Source organism: Phyllostomus hastatus, unplaced genomic scaffold, assembly GCF_019186645.2.
Source record: "Phyllostomus hastatus isolate PE091 unplaced genomic scaffold, TTU_PhHast_1.1 phas_contig_209, whole genome shotgun sequence".
Classification (NCBI taxonomy): Eukaryota; Metazoa; Chordata; class Mammalia; order Chiroptera; family Phyllostomidae; genus Phyllostomus; species Phyllostomus hastatus.
Window position 1 is genome coordinate 14,499,521 of NW_025333735.1, and position 26,811 is coordinate 14,526,331.

General features: G+C 33.3%; 1 protein-coding gene across 1 annotated transcript in view; it reads left to right on the forward strand.

Annotated features, from left to right (window-relative positions):
* Positions 1-26,811, forward strand: part of NEGR1 (neuronal growth regulator 1) — an 832,035-nt gene that overhangs the window by 300,327 nt on the left and 504,897 nt on the right. The window contains exon 2 of the mRNA XM_045835545.1: positions 21,760-21,992. Within this exon, the coding sequence (XP_045691501.1) occupies positions 21,760-21,992 (233 nt within the window). The remainder of the gene's footprint in view (positions 1-21,759; positions 21,993-26,811) is intronic.

The window sequence follows — 26,811 nt, forward strand, 5'->3', positions numbered from 1 at the left end:
TGTAATGAATATTAAAGGATGAAAGAGGTTCTGACATGTGGTAGATGACATTTCAGACAAATTTATTATTAATGGCTCAATGCAATAAAATCATTTGTGGAAAAGAAAAGGAACTATGTTGTCTATAACACAACGGTTATACTGGAAGGTGGTGGGAGAATGGCTGAAAAGTAAATATTAAAGTTATATTAATTAATTAATTAATATAATATTATATTATAAAATATCTTTGATTCCAGGATAATGCCTTTGGTCTTGATTCTGTAGGCAATGAAGAATTATTTGATAGTATCAAAATTGCATAGTAGAACTTAAGACAATTAATTAATAATAGTGAATCGAATGGAAGGTGGTAAGGTTATTCTGTTAAATTCACTGAGTTTCCTCGTGTACTTAGTAGTATCAATTACAATGTTTTTACATTTACTGATTTGTCAACAATAGTTTTTTTGTTTGTATGGATATTTAGCCTATGTTAAATAATTTCACAGTACCAATGAGATGGATAGATATGTTGAATTAGTTCCAAAACTCAATTGACAAATTCATGTGATTATAATTTAAGGGTGATTAGTGAGAAACATTTTGATCTCATAGAAAGACAGTATTTTATGGAAGAAATTAGTACATGCTTTATTCCTCTCAACTGCATAAACATAAGCATTCTCTTGATACAAATCTTCAAAAATGTTATATTTATAGCTTATGATCATTACATTGATTTGTATTTATCTAAAAAATATCAGTTATATTCCCATTTCCTTTCATTCATTTTTATAAAGAGTAGACTAATTATTTGTCTAGAATTGATTTGATGAAACTTTGATACTTATAAACCTGGATTATAGAGCTTCAGATTACCCAGGTAGAGAAAATAACTGATGACATCATGCTTACCCTTGAATTTAATCCTAGTATTCTAGCTATTGGCATTTAGTCTTCTGCTCTGTAGACTAAGTTTCTAAATGAGCAGAATGGACAAAATGAAACTGGCTGAAGTATGTCATTTTTCACCCTCTGTGAAACACTATTCTGAGAGATTAATTTTGGGCAGGGTGCTAAGAAACAAATCACTTTGGGAATACCTATGTAGTTTCTCTCTTTTTTGGAGAGTCCTCATGGACATTAGTGTACTAAATGTTCCGAGATTTCCTGTGATAAGGAACTGTATTTTAATTCATTTATGTGCACCCAGAACAACATATCAAAGAGATGCCTGTTAACATCTCAATAAGGTAGTTCCATGGAATCCACTTGGAGAAACACCGATCTCACTTCACAGATACAGCACAGGGACTAATTCCTGAATAACAGACAGTTGGTAGGACAACAAGCCCTACAGTCTGAGTGTTCAGATTCTGTTTTTGATTCCTTTATGCTAAGTTGTGTTACCAAAAACCCACATACTCTGCAGTTAAAATTTAAACCAAGTGTATTTACATGACCATTAAAATTCACAGAAAGTAAAATAGGAATATTCCTTCTGATATAACTAGCATGCATTGTCAGAAAGTTTCACAAACAGTGTATAGCTTTTAACATATCAGTGTTCAAAACATTGATTTTCATTTGTCATTTTGACTTTAATAAGTTTTTTATTAATCAAAGGTTAGGTTTCTTATTTCTCATTACTTTTATCATGTACGGAAAGAATTCTCCATCCCCCACTATTCCTGCAGAATAAGCAATAAATATATTTAAAAGAGAAAATTTTAAGTTGAGAATTTAGCTTTTTAAGAATATACTACTTCATCATTATCTCTTTTTGTTATGCATTTTTAATCTCCTTTAATAAACATAGATATATTTGTAATTTATGTTAATAATCATGCTGAAAGATGATTTAATTAATACCTTATTCAAGCAATAACCAGGAGCAGTTGGTAGATGTCAGACACTGTGCTAGGCTCTGAATCTATCAGCAGCAAGAAAATCCTTGAACTTAAGGAGTTGGTAATCAAGTTTACATATTGAAGCTCTGTTTAGTCTTAAAATAAATCAGAGCAAATACATATATTTGTTGGAGTATCCTTTGGTTGCCCCAACTACTCAATATTTGCTCTGCCTTCTTAAAATATTTACTTATATCTTGAGATATACATGGTTTACAAGTAAAATCAAATGAAAATAAATTGAATTTATCCATTTTAATGTTGTCTTCAGCACATCTTCATCTTTAAAACAGAGTAAATATTCTGTATAGACAGCATGTGAACATATGCCTCCACACAGAAGTGTGATTTGTTGATAAGCCTGTTCTTTCCTTGGCAATAGCATAGTGAACTGAACCCAGCTGAACTGTGGAAATTAAATTGCAAGGACTCAACTATAAAAGCAGGAAAGAGACTGACATCAAAGATGTGTATCATGATCTGGGCCACTGCTAACCTACAGCTGAGGTTTGGAGATTTTAGCTAACCTTACACCAATACTTTTTAATGCCAAACCTTTTTGGAAAAAAGTGAATACAAAAGTACAAACAACAAAACTAATAAAATATCTTCATTTAACACTAATGCAGAAGACCTATCTAGAGCAAATCACATCTGACTGATACTGGTACCTTGGGAAGAAGAAGGAGCTGGACTCTGTTCCTGGTCCTGGGAGTACCAAAGTAAGCAAACAGTCTAAAAGTTAGTAAGGCAGAAGAGTGTAAGAGAAGACAGGCATTCTACTCTTTCTTCTATTTTTCTTTGAGGGGGCCTGCCTGACATTTGCTGCCCAAGTAAGTTGAATGGTGCCTGTGAAAATCATAGTTTTGTAAGTTTGGAAAATATGGTAGAATGGGTCAAGTATTTGGATTCAGTAGGCCTTGAGTTCAAATTTCTAGTTTGTAGCTTTGTAGTATTAATTTCCTCGAGATTTTCTATATTTTTATGTAAAATATAGGAACAGCAAAAGCTTTATAAAGGGTGTTATGCACCATTGAGTCAGCTCTGACTCCTGGGGTCCCTATGAATGAGTGATGTCCACACTCATTCTGTCTTCAACAGCTCTACACTGCTCCTGTCTACTCATGCCCAGGCCTCTTTCTGCTGCCTGCATTTTTCCTGGCATTGTTGTCATTTCCAGAGAACCCTCCTGTCTCGTGATATGCCAAAAGTAGCACAGCTTCACTTTTGTCATTTTGTCTCCAGCAATGCTTCTGGCTTCATTTGTTCCAGCACTCCCTTGTTCATCTTTCTGCTGGTCCAGGGTATTCATAGAGCTCTCCTCCAATACAATATTTCAAATGAATCGTGTTGCCCCTTTTCAGCCCTCTTCACTTTCCAATGTTAGCATCTACTTATAGTCGTTGGAAGTGTGAGGGTGTGGATGATCTTCACCTTGGTCTGTGATGACACATCTCTGCCCTTAGTTTTCTTTCCTAATGTTTCCATTGCTGCCCATCCAAATCTCTGCCTTTATAAAGTACTTTTGTGTAGTTGGTTAGTGTTTAGTATATTACTAATGATGAAATCATGGTAATCATTATATGATCATTTACTGTGTGGTTGACAGCTACAAGACTGCAATACTTTTTATTAGGATTGATTTTATGTTTGGACTTTGTGTTTTCTGCAATGTGCTTGTATGGATTTTTGTTTTTAATACCTTGATCCCTCCAATTACCTTTTTGGAACACAGAAAAGCGTGAATCATTGAAAGTGATGATGATTTTTCCAACACCTCCCTCATTCTCAATTTAATGTTCCTTAATTCTAGGTTCATTATCTGTGTGAATTATCCTGGTAATTACTTAGGTCAGCAAGATTTTTTGTGTTTTTTTTTTTTCATTTTATTTAGGCTTATATCCAGCCAACTTTAAAATACCTCTTTCAGTTGTTCAAAGCCCGAATTTATGAACTGCAGTGCATAATCTCTCAGATATCTTGGATTCATCATAATCATTATACAGTAAATCAATTTATGTTAAAACCCTTTTCCTTAAAGAAATTTCACCCTTCCTTGGCTTGACAAAAATACTCAGGATAGTTGGCTGTTAAATAACCATTTTTGATATCAACAAGAAACAGAGACATACAGTTTCAAGGAATAAAAATACTCCTCTACACACACTAATTGAAAATGTAATGATGAGAAAGAAATGAACAATTGAAGCACTGCACTTTCCTAAGGCCCTAAGTGAGTAATAAATGGTATCAGATGCTGTCCTGCATCCATACATTTAAAATTATTCAAATAAGTTAGATGAAAATAGAATATTCAATAAGTATATTATTTTGAGGATAGAAATATTGGCTAGGCTCTAAAAACCTTATACAAAAATATTAGTCGGCTGAACACAGAATTTGAATAAAGTGTTTAAAATAGTATCATTGGTACTTAAATGGCGCTTTCCAACTCAAAAAGACCAAAATATGGGTTTGTGTTTTACAATTTCAAAGGCTACAGGTTAGTGCACAAGATCATCTAGTTGGTCATTTTTTTTCTCTAATTAAAGCTTGCTGTATATAAGTAGTAACCTTAAGGAAGAACACTTAGTGACATTAAAATGCAATGAGGTTGAAAGGGAGGAAGCTTGAGAGTACTATGAAAAGTTTCAATTTTACATGAATCTAATTCTTATGAAAGAACTAAAGATTATAGCTTCTTTAGTTCTCTGTTGATTCTCCACTCCACTAAAACCTCTGATAATGCTTACATCCTTAAATGATCAATCTACTGAAACTACTTTCAATAGTGTCACTGAAAAACAACTGTCTATTTAAGGACATGTTTTCAGTCCTTTGACTTCTCTATAGTACCAGACACTTAAGGATACCCATTCTTGTTAAAATTGCTCTTGGTTTTCATTTAAAAAATTTGTCCTTATTATTCTCAATACTAAAATTAGTGGGATCTTTATGTTTCTGTTCTTGAAACTCCTTTTTATTTATAAAGTCCAACAGGATAACCATACTCACATCTATTATGAATAATTTCCATATATGCTTGTTTACTAATGATTGCATTTATAATTACTTGTTAACCATTTCTTCCCAGTGAGGGAACCTCTGCTTCAAATGCAGTATGTTTAAAAAGTAATTATTATCTCTATCCTCAAATGAAATCCTCTTTCTAATTTGTCCAAATTTAGGGAGTACATGTATATTTCTAGATATCCAAGTTCAAATGATTGAAGAGTGCTATTTGCTCACTCTTGTTTTGTGCTAGACCCCTCATCTCTTTCAAACTAACAATTCCCCCTTGATCATGACTCTCCCATCTATCTTCTTTGAATTTTCTGTTGACAAGCTAGTGTTTCATAACCTTTGGTGAAGGTAATAGCTTCTAACTAAACATTTTGTCTGTTTTAAGCAACCTCACTATGTCGGCTGGGTAGGTTAGTTGGTTAGAGCATCATCCTGATATGCCAAGGTTGTGGGTTTGATCCCCAGTCAGGGCACATACAAGAAGCAGCCAATGAATGTATAAGTGGGTGGAACAACAAATCAGTGTCTTCCTCTCTCTTCCTAAAATCAATCAATTAAAAATTAAAAAAGAATAAATCCTCATTTCAAATCAAACTACACAAAAAGGATTTGTGCTTTTCCTCTTTTATCTTCTTGTTGGGCTTTTTTACCTATATACACCCCATTTTCTATAGTTTCCTATAATTTTATAATTTTTCTAATGCAATGAAATATGTTCTCACCTTCACAAATGTCTATAAACCATTCTGCCTCTTATCACACTCTATCTCAGGTAAATATTTTGTGCATTCTCCATTCTTGATTATAAGATTATTGGAAGCAAGGGAATTATTTTGTCTTAATTTTCTAGTATACTTGAATAGTCAGAACTCAAAAGAAAATTTGTTTAGGGAACCAAAGTGGGAATTAACTCAAATTTTATCTCAAAATAACAATCTTGAATTTATCTTGAGGTATGATTATTTCTTAATGAGATTAGGCAAGTATAGCTCAGTTTCACCTTGTTTTCTGTATTTAAGTACAGAGTTCAATTAGTAATACTATTGGTGATTTTCCTGCCATAGTTGCCTGCCCATTAATAGCTTATTGAAATTACCAACTCATTTCACAAGGGTCACTGAGCATCTATTAGATAATGATGACTTTCAGCCATTACTAAAGATGAGAGATAAATGTTTCTTATTATTTGTAACACAATATAAGGTTGAGCAAGATCAAAAGTATACATTGCCAAAATGGTTTTCTTTAATTATTGCACCAGGGTGTATTTCAAAGAAATTTAATCCATTCATTTACTTGTGACTCAATAAAATCTAACCTTAAAGTCTATTAGTTTTTCATAAAGTCCTGTATTTATTTTTAAACTCATCTTTTCCCTTGTGTAGTAAGTGCATGAAAACAAAGCTAGACTGTCAACAAATTGCACTATGTTGATTTGAAGTCCTGAAATATGCATATGATAAACAAATGCTTTAGAGGAAACAAAGAGAAATATGATAGATTTTTCAACAGTTCATAATTGGAAAGGCCAATTAAAGACAGGAAAAGATGTATATATATATATATAGTATGATATCCACGAAGTCCTTTTGAATCAGAAGTGAATTGTGAATTAAGGAGCTCAGGAGACAAGCAAGCCAGGAAACAATAGTCCTGTGTGTTCAGTATTGATTGCAAAGACAATTGTGAAATATTGGTAACAGAATAAAAGCTGAGGAAAGCGTGGTTCTATTTCTAACATGAATTTTACAAGGCAGTTTGTGCTTAACTAACTTGCTGGGCTGCTTGAAAATAATGCACTGTGAAAGATAAGAAAAGTGGATATAGTGCACTTCGATTTTCATAAAAGATTTTGACAGCTTCACGTGAGAGATTAATGACTGAGGTAGAGAATTGTAGAGTAAATGGTAAAGAGTTTCTCACATAGGAAATCAGCTCAGGAATAAGAGTCTTTTAGGAGGAAAATATTTCATGTAAAAAATTTCAAATGTAATAACCTTTAAAATTACAGGGGCACAACATTTTATATTTCTAGTTTCAAAAAGCATCCAATTTCCATTCTTAACTCTTTTCTTCTCTAATCTACTACTACCATACATTTATTATGTTTAATTATGTTACCCAAATATGTATTATGTTAACTACAAAGTATGCTAAAATTAATTACTAGTGCATTCAGCAAGAAAATGCAAATAATTTTAAAGGCAGTGAATGACAAATCTATCTTTTGCTGAGAAATGAAAGACTGTTGCAAAGTAAGAACTCTGAACTAAATGACATAACTATTGATAATATTTAACCATGAACACGTTTGTAGATCACCAAAAATTAATAACCTAAAAATCATATCATTCCATCAAATTAAAACCAAATGAGAAAGGTTTTCAATATTTACACAATAAATTTATTCATTTATCAATAAGTTTTTATGACACTTTCTCACCCACTCTTTATTTACATATTTACATATTTACATATTTACATCATTGAATTATTTTTATAGTAAAGTGAAAAAGTGGGTGCAAGTAAACTCTGGAGACAGTGGGCATTACCAATTTGTTCCAAGTGATATATTCCAGTTTTTGAACCACGACGAAAATCCAGAGATTTGTGTGTTCTTCAATCAAGGATAATTGGGAACCAAGTACAATGGGAGTAAGGTTGAATGTCAACATTAACTCTGAGTTAAACCTGCCCTGACCTATTCCCACCCCATTCTTGTTTCTAACAGTTTGTGATTTCTTTTATGTGCCACTTTCACAACACTTTTAGAGTTCCCATAGTATTAAAAATATTTTAAGCACTAATTATGGGACAGACAATGCACTCTTTACTGGGCATCACAATGAATAAGTCAACAACTAGGGTCCTTTACAGTTTAGCATAGATGATAAGCAATGAAACAAAGGATTTTGCAGTGTGGGGTAATGAAGCAAGATTGCTAATGTGCTGGGGCAGTGCAGGCTTTAGGAAAGGTCCACTGAACTTTTCTAGGGGCATGGAATAGAGAGGTCAGGGACTGCTGCCCAAAGCAAGGATATCTGAGGTTGTATGCTTAGGTCTTGTCGCATGAACATTTCAGTTGATCCTTAAAATAGCCCTTTCAAGGACATATTACTTTTCTCATTTTTGAAGAACCAAATGTGAAGACTTAGGAAAATTAAATAGTACATAAATTTCTAAGGCTAGTAAGAGTCAGGAAGAGTTGTGACTCAACCCCCTATTTTTGAATTCTTGGTACAATTATCTTTGGGAACTATATCAACCTTTTCCCAGATCCCAGTTCACCTAATTTTAGAGAATATTATAGTGATGATTTTCTTCTTTATTCTTCAGGCTGACTTTTTGAATGACTCAAGGAAATAATGACTGATATCATAGAAATCTGACCTTGAGAAGTCAGCCATGGAGATAGGAAAATAAGCAGCAATCTAGTGAGCAGAGGTCCAGCCAGAAATTCATGGCTGAAATTTCAGCATTTCATAAATCACAGCAGAGTTTTACATCCCTTGGAGGCACATTCTTTCCCCAGCCAGCCAGGCACTGGGATATGACAGGTCCAGCTGTCCGCTAGAGACTACTGCTAGATCCTCCAGCAAGAGATGCATTGGCATTTGTGGAGGTTCTGGTACTTTCTGTAGGAGAGAACTCAGATGTAATTAATATAAATTAAATGTTGGTTTCATATGCAAATTTTCTATCCTAGTAATTTTAAATACTCATTTTTACTTCTTGTCAATCTTTGCATCAAATGTCTTCTCTTTTACACACAAACAGCTTGTGAAACACACATAAATCTGGAGACAGCAGAGATTTGACAATAATAAAAGAGTTGATCATGTAGAAAAGATAAGTATATTTTAGATTTCTGAAAGAGCAAAGAAAACCAAGAGATTGCCAATAAATATATTTAAAAATAAATATTTAAAGTCCATGGGTACTGGCTTAAATTTTTTTTGTTTAAATATTGAGTAAAAACAAATGAATAACTAAGCTTATAGGATTTAGCAAAATAAAATATTGTTAGTAGTAGTTTTAAGATATAATTATTTTTAATTTATAGATACATAGACAATCTCACCCAAGTTTTGTTTTGTTTTCAACAGATTTCCAACAACTTTAAACATAATCTTAAAACACAGAAAGAATTTAAAAAACTTTTTGAGACAGCTATATTTTAAAAAGTATACATTTTTTTTTATGTAGAATGTCTTTAGGGCACTAAATTAATCTGTAAATTAATATCCCAATAATTCTTATACAAATTCAGTCTTCTGTTTTCCTTACCACTAGGCAGGCAGAAGGTGAAGGTTAAAAAGGAGAAAAGTTGGAGACAAATATGCTAATAGCTTTAAATAAGGAGTTCACTAGCTGAACAAGAGAAAAAGTATTCCAGGTATCAGAAAGTTTTAAATGATGGTATAAATACCCTAAGGGGCATGATGAGTTTCCAAAGCCTGTTCAGAAAAAGACAGTTTTTAAAAATTTCTTGATCTTAAATTTTCATATATGTTCTTTCCTAAAAGTGACCCACCTGAAAGTAAGTCTGTAGTTGAATTGGTTTCAGTTCCTAGCTCCTGCTTTTACAACCGTCTGTCACAAAATCTTTGGAACTTGCAGAATCATGTCACAGAGCATAGCCCAAAATATAAGATGTTCACATAACAGAACAAAGAGACTATTTAAAATGTTGTTGATGTTGAGACAATGAATAGACAATTTCTGACTTCTTTCAACATATCTATAGGAAGTTTTAATAGGATTATACAATGACAGGGCATTAGGAATGATTTTTTGGTGATGAATTACTGTACTTACATCATTCTGAAGGAGTTAAAGATTTTAGTGATGTCCCTGTAACAGGACTTCTTCCATTTCTATAATCCAGTGTAAGAAAAGTAAATTTCTCAGAATTAATTCTGGATCATGTTTCATGTAAGGAAATAGTACGCTTAAGTGAACAAGAAATTTTGTCCATGTATCTAGATAAAACCACTTCATTAACTCATCCAGCATTAACTATGTAAAATATAATATATATTTAAAAATATTTTTTAAAGATTTTATTTATTTATTTTTAGAGAGGGAAGGGAGGGAGATAGAGAGAGAGAGAGAAACATCAATGTGCAGTTGCAGGGGATTATGGCCTGCAACCCAGGCATGTACCCTGGCTGGGAATCGAACCTGCGACACTTTGGTTTGCAGCCCGCGCTCAATCCACTGAGCTACGCCAGCCAGGGCTAAAAAATATTTATCAAAATGTGCAATATATATAATTTCATCAATTATATACCATTAATAATTGTAAAAATAACTTCATCTGAAATATTTTTATACTTAAATACTCACAGTCACAACAACTTTTGTAGATAATTTATATACTTAATTTTATTTGGAAAGATAATAAAGTATCAAGAAAAGACTTTAAAATAAAAAAAATGTATTGGGATCAAAATGTATGGCAGTCATGAAATGAAAATGTGAGTTTAAGGAGAAAAAGAAACCATGTAGCATTTCTTTTAAAGTAAAATGTGTTTGTCTTTTTAAGTGAATGATAGTGAATATCAAATCACTATTAGGCATCCTTGGGCACATTTAAAAGGGAGAATTAACTGGTTTGATTTTTAGTAGCCATATTAATAGTAATCAGAAATTATATTTTTTTCAAATAACTCTACTTATTATAAAACTGTTAGGTGGAAAACTAAAAATGTTTAAGGGTTTATATAGTGTAGAAAATCATTTCATTGGCTCTGAAAGCAAAAAGAAACAAATTGGCAACCTTCTATGTCATCTCCCTGAGCTTGGGAAGGTCACAGCACTCATGGAACCTTCAAAGGAAGATTCAGAGCCATGTCCTAGAGTTATGATAAAGTCATAAAACCTTACGATAATTATAAAATATTTACATTTATATTTTGTTTTATAAGTTTACAAATTTATCTCCCACAAACAGTCTCATTTGATCTTATACCAAAAAAGAAGTTATTTAGGACAGGTGATGCTATCTTTATTTTGCAAATAAAAAGCTAAAACTTCAGTAGAAATTGTTACTTAACCCCCAAATTTTCTATTAAACCAGGGTGTTCATTCCTAAACTTAAGGTTTTAGTCTTGATATAATTTTTTACTAAGTTAGGAGTAATTTTTAATTTTTCAATTAGAGTTGACATACAACACTTGATTAGTTTCAGATGAACAACACAGTGATTATATATTTATATAAATTGGCAAAGTATACTTTTAAAAAAACATTATACCTAAGCTCTCTTTTTTCTATATGTTTTGCTTATAAGGTAGGGAAGTATAAAGGGAAACAAAGCCTTTCTGGAAGTGATGTCTCATTTATCTGCAAAATCATTTCTTGTGAACCAACCCTATGCTATCACAATGCAGATAAACAAAAAGTCTATGCATGCTTCAATTACCTTCTTCCAATTATATTTTATAGTACAGGCTTTTTTGTTGTTATTGGTGGTGTTGGTAGTTTGTTTTGTTTTGTTTTTAAACAAAGTCAACCATAACAAGGTAGGTTAATATCAGTTAATTTTAATTACACAATTACCTGGTACATAGTACCATCCTGAACATATTAAATAAATTATTTTCATTCTCATAATAATAGTATTAGGTCAATAATTTTACTAATGACATTATAGAGGTGAGAAAACTAAGGTGAGTGAAGTTGTTCCATGTTCCAGGCATAGTACAAAAGAAAGCTGACATTTGTGTTCCAATATTATCTATAATTAATTACTACACTATGTTGCCTCTTGAAGACACCTTAGTCATCCATGTTATCTGCTAAGAGTTAAATTTGAGAATATTTTTAACTTTTTACACGTTTTGAGAAAATGGTATCAGTTTAAAATTTGTTTGCAGGAAGCACTTGAGAAACAAAAACAAAACTACATTATTTTTTCCCCCTCTCCGATACATGCTCTAGTATACTTTAAGGCAATGCTCATGCTGAAATATTGTTTAGTCATTCTTTTCAAGAGAGAACAGATAAGTGTGTATTAATGGCTACTTTAGTTAATGATTGCAAATCTGATTTTAATTAATTATACTATGTAGCCATTTTTATTCATAAAATAAATTTGTGCTCAGAATATATTAGGAAAAATGAAAGAAAAATTCAGCAATGATCAGCAGAAAGTTTTAAAGATCAAAATAAGTAGAGATAATAATTCTTATAATTTGTTTTATTTTAAAAATATCTATATTCACTAATGCAGTAAAGAAGTACATATTTTTTGTATATCCATTTTTATTATTTCATCATCTGCATCTATATGCAAATGGAACACTTTCTAATGACTTGAAAACAATGGTGGTTGATGTAATGAAGTAGAGTAGCTGATACTGTCTTAAGCACAGAATTCCAGGTTGTTTTTCCCCTTGTTTTGAGAACAAGGTGTCTGTTGTACCTGGCTTCATCCCAAAGAGGACGAGGACAGAACAGAGAGGTTTGCCTGGAGCTTAGAGCTTTATCTCAGACACTTCTCCAGCCTGATTGTGTTTTCCCTCCCTGATGTCCTTATTTTCAACATCTCCTGCATGCATTTTGAATGTACTGCTCATTCCCTTTATACCTCCTGAGGTGAAAGTCCAACTTCTTCAGGAAGCATCTGCCAGGGACACAGCACTGCAGACAGAATTCTCCCCACAGCGGTTCAGAGCACCTGCTAGTTTACAGAAATCTTGAAGCCCTTCCAGATCCACATATCTCACATTCAAGTCCATGTGGGAGAAGCAAGCTGGTTTAGTTTAATTCAAAAACTAAAAAGTAGAAATGACAAAAACATTCCAGTTTGATTCTTGAGTAATGTCATTTGAACGAAACTAGTTCTAAACTGACTTCTTAAATATGTAACACCTTGTCCTTTTTACAATCTCTGCCTCGTTCATCAAGCCTGCATTCATGCATGCACCACACTTAATGTGAAGACCTACCTACTTCTTAAAAGGCTTTTGTGAGGGTTCAATGTGATCATGTATTAAAGTATTTCCTATTGCTCTTAACTCACAGTCATCATTCAGCAAATAAAATTTACTATTATTATCAAGACAAGAGGATGATAATTAGATTTAAGGAACAGGCCAATAACAAAGTTGTTTTACTATTCAGACTTTACTCTTTTCTTTGGTTATAATGTATCAGCTCTCTTTCACTCTTTCTAATATGTTTAACTTAATAAATGCTAATTTATATGTTGAATAATTTATAAATATTAAGCACCAGGAATGTAAAAATTCCTTGGTTTTGCCCTTTCTTAACACAGATATTTTGCTTAGAAGCTTGACTTAAATGAGCCCATGAAAAGAGTAAGATAAAGCAATTTGTAGTATTATAGAAAGTATGGTTTAATTACAAGTTGAAATAAATGTAGTGATTAATCCAAAATCAAATGTTAATGATTTTCTGGGCTTTGAAAATGTTGGGTTATAAATGCAATTTTTAATAAAGTGTTAAAGAATTTATATTTTGCAGTACAGTAAGGCTAAAAGTATAAATTTACACCGTCACTTCATTGCATTAAATTTTCCACCTTTTAGGAATTAGGCATAGTTTTCATTAAAAAGGCAAGAAAATCTTTATTGATTTCAGGTTTTTTCCCTCTGATTTACAATATTAAATAATTAAGTTGTTTGAGGGTTTGTTCTTATAATTAGATAGCAGATGATAACTTTCAATCTTTTATCCAAGATATTTTTAATATAGCGTTATTATTATAAAGAAGTGCTAGAAGAAAATACACAGGGAATAAATTTTATTCTCTAATTGTTTCTGCCATGAATAAGCTTTTGTCATAATAGTAGTAAAAGAGAACTTAAAATATTAAATAAATCATAATATTATATACAATATTATATACATGATCAGGCATATGCATAACTTTTATTAGTTTATATTTAACATGATATAGTTAGATGAACATCATATAGTTAGATGTGTAGACATATCAAGCTATATCTGTATCTATATACCTATCTCTCTATCTACCTGTGATGTTATCTAGTAAAAACTTGCATGAAAGACATTAAGAAGAAAGTACCTTAAAAACAAAGACAAATGGGAGAGAAGACAGAATTTTGTGTTTCATTTAATCTCTGCTTTACTTCCCTTACCTCACTGCATCCTGGAAGCCAGGATATCAAAGCTCTCTTTGTATGCAGAATTAGCCTGAAGGTTGTATGGGGTTCTGAATTTTTTAAAAAAAATTTCTGTATTCTTTTGAAAATTCTGTCAAATTTAGAATTTTGTGATACAATGAAAAGACAGCTGTGAAGGTAGCTAGCCAATTCCTCCATAGGAATATTGTTTTCACATGGTTTAGTTTTGAATCCAGGGAAATTGCATTTTTCTTCTTTTATTAGTTAGTACCTTTAATAGGTACTTTCATTAATCAACTTGTCTGGAGAAAAGCTGGTCTCTTTCCATAAAGCTGAATAAATCCTGCTGTGTGGAGTATCAGTAATGGTGCTAAGGCTTATGTTTTTGGAAAGTGTTATAGGGCATTAGAGATATGAAAGTGAAACAAATCATTTCTCACTGGCCATAGGCATTTTTCCCTAGTAGAGCTTTAAAAAACAATAAATAACCTAAGTATGCTAATTTCTACTAAACTCTCTGATGTTCAACTTTCACATTTAATTACCACAAAAGATAATATTGCAGACAGTGTCAGTTAGAGTTATTCCAACATTAGTTTGACCAACTCTCATTTCACCAAATAGGACATATTACCCCTCAATAGGGACCTGCCTAACATGTTGTAACATCATTTATAAAGGACCTTCTTAAGAGAGTTCAGAAGTAAATGCAATTTTTAATAGAAAAGCATTAACTATATTAAGCTGGGGTAGATATAATTAACAACTGTGAAACAAAATGAAATATTCAGGCTATTTTCTATATATCTCCAACAGCCAGATGTTTGAAATTATGTATGCAAAACCCCAGGTGATTGAATGAAAATTGAAGTATTTGCCATATATTTATTATAATATTAATACAGCTTATGCTGAGGAGTGCATTTTTGAATTGCTTTATTCATTTCCCTATAAAGTAGGTAATCTAGCAGATTTTTTAAAAAGAAATAAAGAAAACACTTTCAAGATAATGCATGCCATACTCAATTAAATGATTCATTCATTATTGAACATTTTTATTCTGCTTCTTTTATTTTATCTTATTTTATTTAAAAAAAAAACTACTTCAGGTGCCACTGTTACCACTTATCTCTTTTTTTTTATTTTATTTTAATCATTGTTCAATTACAGTTTTCTCCTTTTTACTCCCAATCCCTTTTTTACAAATTTTATTTTATTCTTGTTTATTCTGTTAGAGTTGTCCCGATTTTCCCCCTTTGCCCTCCTCGATCCTGCCCCACCCCTGCTCCCACAGTTCATGCCCACCCCATTGTCCATGTCCATGGGTCATTCATGCACGTTCTTTAACTAGTTCCTTCCTCTTCTTTCCACCATCCCCCCCACTCTCTTTCCTATGACAGCTATCAGTCTGTTCCCTGTTTCTATGCCTCCAGTTCAGTTTGGCTCATTAGTTTATTTTGTTGATTTGACTCCTCTTATAAGTGAGTTCATATGGCATTTGTCTTTTACTGACTAGCTTATTTCACTTAGCATAATAGTCTCCAGTTCCATCATGCTGTTGCAAAGCGTAGGAGTTCCTTCTTCTTTCTTTCTGCTGCATAGTATTCCACTGTGTAAATGTACCACAGGTTTTTTTTTTTCATTCATTCCTCTACTGATGGACACTTAAGCTGTTCCCAACACTTCACTGTTGTAAATAATGCTGCTATAAACATCAGGGTGCATAAATTCTTTTGAATTGGTGTTTCAGGACTCTTAAGGTATATTCCCAGCAGTGAAATCTCATCAAAAGGTAGTTCCATTTTTAATTTTTGAGGAAATTCCATACTGTTTTCCACAGTAGCTGTACCAGTCTGCATTCCACCAACAGTGTACTAGGTTCCCTTTTCTCCACAGCCTCTCTAGCACTTGTTTGTTGATTTATTAATGATGGCCATTCTGACTGGTGTGAGGTGAGATTTCATTGTGTTTTTAATTTGTGTCTCTCTGATGGCTAGTGATGCTGAGCATACTTTCATATGTCTCTGGGCCTTCTGTATGTCCTCCCTGGAGAATTGTCTATTCAAGTTCTCATCCCATTTTTTGATTGGACTATTTGTCTTCCTTTTGTGGAGTTGTGTGAGTTCTTTCTATATTTTGGAAATTAAACCTTGTTTGATATATCATTGGCAAATATATTTTCCCATACAGTTGGCTCCCTTTTCATTTTAATAATGGTTTCTTTAGCTGTGCAGAAGATTTTTAATTTGATGTAGTCCCATTTGTTTACTTTTCCTTTCTTTTCTTTGCCCTAGAAGATATATCATCAAATATATTGCTACATGGGATATCTGAAATTTTTCTGCCTATGCTTTCCTCTGGGAATTTTATGGTATCACAACTTATGTTTGTCTTTTATCCATTTTGAGTTTATTCTGAGGTATGGTACAAGTTGATGGACCTATTTCAATTTTTTTTTGCGTGTTCCAGTCCAGTTCTCCCAACACCATTTATTGAAGAGGCTATTTTTACTCCATTGTATGTTCATGACCCCTTTGTCAAATATTAAATTACCATAGAGACATGGGTTTATTTCTGGGTTCTCTATTCTGTTCTATTGATCTATGTGTCTGTTGGAAGTCCTAGCCACAGCTATCAGACAAGAAGAAATAAAAGGCATCCAAATTGGAAAAAAAGGAAGTAAAACTGCATTATTTGCAGATGACAAGTTAGTGTACATGGAAAACCCTATAAGCTCCACCCAAAATCTACTTGCCCTAAAAGTGAACTTGGCAAAGTAGTGAGATACAAAGTCAATATTCAGAAATCAATGGCATTTTTGTCCACCAACTAAGAAAAAAATACCATTTACTGTAGCAACAACAAAAAATCAAAGTACTAGAAATAAACTTAACTGAGAAGGTAAAAGACCTGTAGTCAGAGACTACAGAATGCTAAAGAAAGAAATTGAAGAAGATACAAATACGTGGAAGCATATACTCTGTCCATGGATTAGAAGAATTAACATCATTAAAATGGCCATACTGCCCAAAGAAATTTATAGATTCAATTTAATGCCTATTAAAATGTTAATGGCATATTTCACAGATCTAGAACAAATATTTTGAAAATTTATATGGAACCCAAAAAGACCCTGAATAGCCACAGCAATCTTGAGAAAGAAGAACAAAGTTAGAGGGATCATAGTACCTAATGTCAAACGATACTACAAGTCCATTGTAATCAGGACAGGCTGGCACTGATCACTTGACCATCTATACTGCAAAGGGATCCTAAGCTCACTAGCTCCTAAAATGTCCATTTTTAAATCTAGGGGAAATAAAGGTCCTAGTTTGTTAGCATAGAATTTTGGCTTCATCTTGCTGCCTTTAATTACCTGACTGTCTTTGCTTCACCAGCCTCTCCCTCACACACAAAGTCCTCCATCCTAAACAGAGAGAACACCTCATCCTTGTGGCTGACTCTAAGAGTACACAGCATGGTCTAGCACCATAGCTTATAGCACTAAATAAAAAGAGTTCAGGCTGACTGCCTTTGTTCAAGATACGATTTCAGTGCCTTCATTTCTTCATCAGTAAGATGAAGATATAGGTCTCAAGTCATAGGGTAACAGGAAGGTCAACGTAAAGTGCCTAACAAAGTGTGTAACACATACTAAACAGAATGTTTAATGGTTTAAGGTGGTTCCTGAAGTATAGAATCAAAGGTTATAGTTTTTTTTCTTATTTCAAGTAGTTCTGAGCCCAACTCACCTCTCCCCATACCTACCAGTTTACTTCACTAGTTGAGTGTGGTCTGTTGACTCAAATTGCTTACTTAGTTCATTCTATGTCTCACACAGAAGGTTTTGTATGTGCCACAGGTTTTTGCATTTAATTATGTCTTATCATAATGCACACATTCTTTGCTTTCCCAATGACATTGCACTTTGGAATTCTGATACACTTTATCATATTTTTACTCCTTCTAAAAATGTCTTAATTTTTTGTCTTCATTTATCCACTCAACAAATATTTACATTTATTTTCCATTATGTGTAAGACCTTGGAATATACAGAAGTGAACAAATAAACACAGTCTGTAGATCTCACTTTTAACAGGAAGAAACACTAAGTAGTCAATCAGGTAAATGCTAATTATACCTTAATATAAATAAATAAATTAAATAGATAGATAGATAAAATATGTCTGGTAGGAGTGAGAACAGTTTTTGCTATTTAATACATTATTAGGTAATTCAGTGAAGACTTAAAAATGATAGGAATAATTCACACAGAACTCTTGGGGAAGAGAGGTCCACATGGAAGAAAGAGCAAAAGCAAACTTCCTTGGGCAAAAAAAAATGCATGACTTGTTGGAAACACATCCAGAGGGCTACTGTTGAGAGCAGAGCACACTGGGAAAGAGTTGTAGTGGATAAAGTCAGAAAAGTATCAAAGGACAAGATAATATACGCTCATTGGTCGTTATCGAGAATTGAGTGTTATGTGTGAAATAGGAAGATGATCTGGAGTTGATGATCTGATTGTAACTCTAAAAAATTATTGTGTAATTGTGGGGAGAATGGTCCTGGCTACAAGGGTCATGGGGAGAAGTTAAAGAAGCTCTGTCAAGTACAATTATAACAACAATTTAATTATATTTACTAACTTCCTTTCTGTATTATGGCTATTCATTCATCTACTCTATCATCTTTGCTAAATTATAATTTCTGTTTGAGGTAGGATTACAAAAGATTTATATATTTAGACATTATAGTTCTTATAGCAAGAAAAAAGACTTTTGGTGCCCAAAGAGTGCAAAGCTAAATTACCACCACTTCCCATCCTTCTTCTACCTCCTCTTCCATACCATGGTTACTTTCCTTGCATTCCAGAATCCCTTGTTAATACAGCATACTCATGTCAGGCAGTATCCCTTTGCATGGTAAAGGGGGAAAAAAGGGTTAAATGTGGGAGTAGATATGTAGAAGACATAGGTCTTATTCACAAAGAATCAGATTTGTGTGTTTGCCTATTTTATGTTTTATATGATTATCTTATAGTGGACCTTACAACACTTTTACTCTATATTAGTATCTTATGCTTCTTTATAAAATATAAAACCTTGCTACCCCTAATTTATAAAATTTCATACATGATGATCTAAATTATCTCAGTTCTAACTAAGTAGTTTTAAGAATAGTTCTATAGCAATACAAGAAAATAATATAAAAATGTGTTTTTTTTTCTCCTAAGTCTCATTCTAGGGATTTTCTAATGTATGTCTTAAAAAGCTTTGGGTTGGGACCAATACCAATTAGGAAAGATAGTTATGTAAGCCCAGAAGACATAAAGGGGTGTCTCTCTTTTTTTTACCACACAGAAGTTAACTTCTCTTCTCCCCTGATGGCCAACGTGCCAGAACAGAGGGAGAATGCTTATGTTAGGACTAGAAGTTATAACCCAGATCAGGCTTATGAGAGTTCTAGTGTGCAAAGGCTCGCTAATCCCCGTGGTTCTCTAACCCCACAACCCCACACACACATGAAGGTAAAGCTGCCGCTGCCTCTAGGGAAAGGGAAATACCAGTCAAAGTGTTCAAAATCAGACCTTCATGGTAAAATATCCGTTAATAATTAATTTTCTGCTTCCTTTAGAATAGGACAGGTTAAGCAGTTGGTCACATTCAGTAAATAAGAAATTACTTGCAGTAATTTCTGCAACATTCTAATCATCTTGCCATTTCTGAAACCTATTTTAAAAGTCTTTGATCTGCATTATGGTGGAAAGGACATTGGATGTAGAAATATTAAACTTGATTATAAATTCGACTTTGCCACTCACTGTTTAGCATGGCTAGGAAAAGTCATATAGCCTACACATTACAGTTATTTTCTGGTGGTGAATTGGACATAGCAACCCATACCCTACAAGGTTGTTATAAGCACCAGATAGAACATGTGAAGGCCATGAATGCAGAAGTCACACAACAAACACTTCATGAATCCAGATAGTAAATACAAACATTGGAATTATCACCACCCTGGTAGTGATATCTTAGTGTTCTACCCAAATGTGATCTTGTGAAATGGGAACAATGTCTCCTCTATCTTCTTTCTGCATATTATTAAGAATGGTGATGTACTATAATAGTTTAATTATATCATTAAAGTGGGTTTTATTTTCTTCATTAAAAACATAAGTAAAAGCTTTCCAATTAACAGTGACCTTTATGACTTCTACTAGTTTGGATTCTGTAGATGGTGAAGCTGACTACAAATTAGATTCTGCAATGTACCCAGTTCCTTATTTTTTTTTCGCCCACTGATTAGTTTCATACAATCCGAAGCACCCTGCCCTGTTGTATTCAGCTTGCAATTTGTAGCAATCTCATACTGTGTTCAATCCCCGAAGGTGTTCTGTAGAAATGCTGTCAAACTATTTTGATGTATGTGTATTTTCATTTTGTAGCTGTTCTTTGTACTCATTTAAGAGAATCAGTCTTTAATTTGTATCAGAACATTTTCAAGATGAAACACAGAATTTCAGGTCTCAGCAAAATCACTGACATGTGACCACAGCCTCCTGTTTTAAATGTCGAGTTGCCTGACTTCTATTAGATACAAAGCTATATTTTTGAACCTCGTTATAAAATACAACTTTGAATAAATGGCTTCAAACTTGGCCTTAAAATGTGCTATATGTCGTCATGCTTACCATCATCATCTGGTTCCAGTTTACCTTTCCAATTTCATCGCTCATCCCTCCCCTTTTCCCAGGCTTATTGGTACCTCATTGTAATGCCTGATTCTCTCTCTCAGCTTTCCTTGGTCTTGCCAGCATACAGCACCTGTGTCTAGAAAGCCATGTCTTCCACTTCTCACCCACTTTATCTCAGGCATTTCTTGTCCTATCCCAGAAAGCCTTTTTCTATACCCAAACACCTATTCTGAGTCAAGTAACCCTCTTTTGTCTCTCATGATCATTTTGTTTGAGTTAATAAAATTATTTTTCTTATAGTATTAAATGCATTGCTTGGTTGTGTTTCTTACTAGACTAAAAGAATGAGGCCAATACTTTTTTGAGTCCATAAATAGTAGATGCTTCATAAATGTTTATTGGATAAATGAATGCTACCTGGAAAAACTGTTGGTCAGTTTACTGAAAAGACGACAGTAATTTGCTACTAAAGTTATTATATTGAAATTGCTATATTTAATCACAACAGCAATATTATCAGTGAAATGTGGTGTATAGTGTTAGCATGCAAACTCACCACTCTGCTAATGCAGGTGATTTTAAAAATAACAACCATTCTGTGCTTTCTGCATCTGGTTCATTATACTTAGGGTTGGACTGGATTGAATGAGGCTGACTCATAGGCTTTTCCTACTACTTATAATTTCAAAGAACAAAACGTGTTAATGTCAAAAATTTTATGTGAACTAATTTAACCTTATTTTAATTTACCTGTCATCCACAAGAAATGAAAACTGATTTTGACAAGACTTGCATTAAAATGCACAGACATACAAAACAAAACAAAACAAAACTGTGTGCAGGTATTGTTTCATATTTGTATTGGGAATGGAAGACATACCAGTGTATTCATGTCTCCTGTGTTTATGTCTGACATTTGCATTTGATGAAGTGCTATAATCCAGCATATGAAAATACAGTCAGAACAAAGATAATGTCTTTCATTTTCATTTTGATTAATAGTGTTCTGTTTCGGATCATTTGTAGGTGTTATTTGGAAGATGGAGGTTCAAAGGGTGCCTGGCTGAACCGGTCAAGTATTATTTTTGCTGGAGGTGATAAGTGGTCAGTGGACCCTCGAGTTTCAATTTCAACACTGAATAAAAGGGACTACAGTCTGCAGATACAGAACGTAGATGTGACGGATGATGGCCCATACACGTGTTCTGTTCAGACTCAACATACGCCGAGAACAATGCAGGTGCATCTAACTGTGCAAGGTATGCATTTCCATAACCATTGTATTGTGAAGGACTACAGTTATAAATGTTCAATATTTAGATATAAATGTGACTCAGAAGTAACTGACAATGTTGAAAGATATGTTGTCACTGTCTTCAGGGACTTATGTTCCTAGATTCCATTAAGTGTAATGGCTATTACAGTCATACAACTCCTCACTCTCCAATATCAAAATCTATCCATTAACACCACATTACAATTTTTTGTGTATGATTCACTTTGTATCTTTCCTTGAGTTACTCTTTCAATACATCGTTGAGAACCCATGATTGATACATTAAAATAAATATTTGATAACCTGTTATGGATACATTAAAACATGAGAACTTTTTGAAATATGGATAGTAACTCCTTAGAAGTGATTCTCCAGCTTTCTAACACTCTGTCCCAATCCAACTTCTGTACACTTTGATTAAAGTCACAATGAAAAGAAACAGCCTTCTATAAATACTTAATTTAAATATAGAGTAATTGAAAAAATATGGTACACAATGCTTTATACTTTGATGTACTTTCAGTGGCTCATTTATCATTTCAGCTAACTTGCAATCTCCAAATACAAACAGAATCATTAAATTATATTATTTTTCTTGCACACTAAAATTTAAGAGCATATTTATCTTGAACACAAATACTTTTTAAGAAAATGAAATTATGTTGCTAATAGAATAGAAAATGTATATTTTCAGCCCTTTACATTATTTCCTCATGCATTTTAGATTAATCATGTGTTCATTGCATAGAAATATTGTGCTGTGGAACTCAAAATGATATTGCAACATCTCTAAGAAAAATTAATAACAAATTATATAATGTGGTGCAAGTGAATACATGTTTTATTCCTAACTGGAAAGCTGAGTAAGCAAGTTATTTGCATTACCTCTGAGTTTACCCTTTAAATAATTAACACTAACTGTTAATTTATGTGCATGGCTTACATCTAGAAAATATTGTTAATCTACAATTTTATTAACTGAGCTTTATTTCCTTACATAAATGTAAACCTAAATTGAAATACAGCTTCAATTATTAGTAAATATTTTAACTTTGTGATAAAAATTAAACTTATTTATTAAACAATTAACTTTATGGAAGTAAATATAAATTGACAATTACATCAGTGAATTTCCACAATGGCTTTTCTTATTGCAGATCACTGCAGACGGTAAAATGTCCCTCATTTAATAGCATAGGAGAATATCATAGTTTCCACTAAAGTCTGTCTTTGTTCAGAGATTATCCAGCGATTCCCAAGGGCAGGAGTTTGTCTAGTTTTAAAAACTGACAAGAGATTACAAGTCAGAAACACATTTCTCCTGTTATCCAGGCCTAACCCTAACCACGTCTTCAGTTCAGGTCCCTTTGACTTGAGTTTCTTGCTCAGAGACTACAAAGGATTCTTATTACATAAGAAAAAGTAAATTTGTACAGTAATATATTGGAGTCACTTGAGATACAGACTTTTTACTTCCTATAGATTTAAATGATATGTTTCTAGATACATTAAGTCCTCTTTTGTTTTTTCCATTCTTTCTTGTTTCATGTTAGGCCCAGATCTTTAAACCAGACTATGGATATACAAACCCTGCCCAGGCACTTGTTTAATTTCCATAGGATTTCTTTTTAACTTCATATTGCATAGATTGTTTTAATATAGTACACATTCTTGTTTGTTTTTTTAACATTTGGATGGTGGGTTTTTCTTTTTTCTTTTTTTTATTTTTTAGATTGTATTTATTTATTTTTAGAGAGGGAAGGGAGAGAGAGAGAGAAAGAGAGAGAGAGGCATCAATATGCGGTTGCTGGGATTCATGGCCTGCAACCCAGGCATGTGCCCTGACTGGGAATCAAACCTGCGACACTTTGGTTCGCAGCCCGCGTTCAATCCACTGAGCTACGCCAGCCAGGGCTTAATATAGTACATATTCTTAAAGCTGTTCCATGCCTCACTCTGTCACTCTTTTTTGCTGGCCATTTGATGATGGTGATATTTTGGGCACTATTTCATGGAATACATGTTAGGAATGCACTTAGTGAATGTTTTATCACTATAATATTTTGTTCCTCTAGAAAAAGAAAATTTCTGTTACTGTTTTGAAAGTATGTACTTGGGTCAAATTAAAAGCTAATAATTTTACAGTATTCATGAACATAATTACATATTGGGAGTTGATTGGCATGTGAACAGTTTTCCAATTACATTAATAAAGTTCAGGGAATACATACACTAATAGGCTTGTCAGTCAGTTCAAGAACTAAGTAAATGTCATAAAAAGTCACCCCTACTTAAGCTACATTTCCATCTCAAAGAACAAAAATAAACTGATATGTTCACCTCTTCAGCCTCTAGATTGGTCGTCTGCCATGCAGATGTATCTGGATAGTTTTGAAGGGCATGTTCTTTGCCTAACAATTTGTTAAGCCTTTACTTACCATAATAAAGAAACTTAGCAAGCAAAAGAAGAATACAAATCACTGATGCTGAACAAATATTGGCTGATAAAAATAAAGCTCATCTTTAATTGTTGCAGCCATGTACTCAAGGGAGCTACTTAAAAATAAAATCATTTTAGAAATGGGATAATAAGAAGGATATCTTGTCAAGGCAGACATTGTAATGGGAAATTTGTTGGTGCTATTGGTTTCTTAGAGCTATTAATGTCAATGAATAAACCAATGAGAAAGAAAAACACTGGAATACAAGTTGGAAAACCTGGATTCCAATTCTGAAATTTTTCTCATGAAATGGGTAATTATCCTGCCTCTCTAAACTCTAATTTTCTCATTTGAAAGATGAGAACTCAGTAAATTTTAAGGTCCACAGCAGTGAAAATCAAAAAGACTGATGACAAAAAAAAAGTTCACTTTGATTTTCTGCTTTTGATTTGAAGTGAAAAAAGTGGTTTAAGTTAAAAATGAAAAAAAATTCCACAACACTTGTATTATGCACTGTGCAAACTAATTTTTACATAGTAGCACCTAGCATTTACTCCAAAAATATGCTTTGTTTGTCTCCATGTTTTTCTTTCACCATCTGAGCAAAATAATGTGTGTACTCATGGAATTTGAAGAATGTGGTGAATTGGAGTTTTGCTTCAAGAGGATGAAAATTGGCTTAATTACTGAAAAAATTACTCCATGAAAAAAATATTTATAATACTGATAAATTGAATTACCTAATTGCTCACTGTTTCAACTATTTTGTGCAAAATTTACTAAAAGTAATCTTTCTTGGTCTTGAGTATGAAAATGTACAAGGCTGTAGCACTAGTTATGAAGTCAGAGATTCCTTTTATAATACTGGAATGGTCAGAAGCATGAAGTGCAAATACTGTCCACACAAAAAAGGATGGTTCTTACTTTGAGTTCAGGTTGGAAGTCTAGGTTGTTTGCAGCACATAGTGGACTCTGGCAGGTGATGTATAACAGCTAAATATATACACAACAGTCCTAGACAACACCTTGGTTGCAGCCCTATAAGACTATGAATGCAGACTCAACAATGTGCCTGGACAGAAACTGAGATAATAAATATATGTTGTCTTAAGACCCACCCACCCCACCACACACAATATATAGACTGTTTATCACTCCACTTGTACCCTTTCAGGGAGATGCATTATAGTTTTCTCTAGGTAGAATGAAAGATCTAACTAGCATATAACTCTCTGGCCAAGATAACTTCTCGTGTATTTAACTTTCCCAGTGATCACTAATTACATCAGGGTATGTGATTACCTAAAATATTTGTTGTAGATGGGATGCTATGTTTCCTTTTCCAAAGATGGGCTTGTGAAATGTCATCAGCAGACTTTATTTAGTGGTCAACTCTCAAAGACAGCCTCAGCACTAGCTAACCTTTGCCTAGGGCAACCAACAGCTGATGACTGGATGAACCAGGGAGTAAAGAGACCCCTCTGTTTCAGCCTAAGAAGGTAAATCAGATGGGCCATGGGCTCCAGATAACTGAAGCTGTTAGCTTATCTCCTTCCTTTATTCAAACTTATTTTCTTCTTCCTCCAGGGATTTGTCATAAAGATATTTCCTAATAAATACCCTGCACTGTAAACTCCATCTTATTCCAGTGTTTGCTTCCCAAAAATGCTAAACTATGACAATGTTAGATCCTTGCCTCTGGCTAACTCATTGTTTTGAGAAAGCCTTTATAAAGTGAAAAGACAATGCATTCAACCACCATTTATTATTAACAGTCTGTTTTATATTGGAAGGGATTTAAAGTGGCTTCTAAAGTGTTTAGTACACCAAGATAAATAGGAGAAATCTGAAGCAAACCATAAGGTAAGAGTAGGATGGTGTCAGAGGTGAGGTTAGATAAAATTTGTGACATGATTTCTATATGTTTTTTAAAAAATTATATTTTATTGCTTATGCTATACAGCTGTCCTGATTTCCCCCCTTTGCCCTCTTCTACCCAGCACCCCCCACTTCCACAGGCAATTCCCACACCATTATTCATGTCCCTGGGAGATGCTTATAAGTTCTTTGGCTCCTCCATTTCCTGTACTGTGCTTTGTATCCCCCCTGGCTATTCTGTAACTACCTATTTGTACTTCCTAATCCCTTTACCTCTTCATCCATTCTCCTTCTCCCCTTCCCATCTGGCAATCATCAAATAGATCTCTATATCCATGATTCTGTCTCTGTTCTTGTTTGCTTATTTTGTTTTTTTAATTTAATTATTGATAGCTATATACTTATTGCCATTTTATTGTTCATAGTTTTGATCATCTTTTTCTTAAATAAGTCCCTTTACCAATTCATATAGTAATGCTTCAG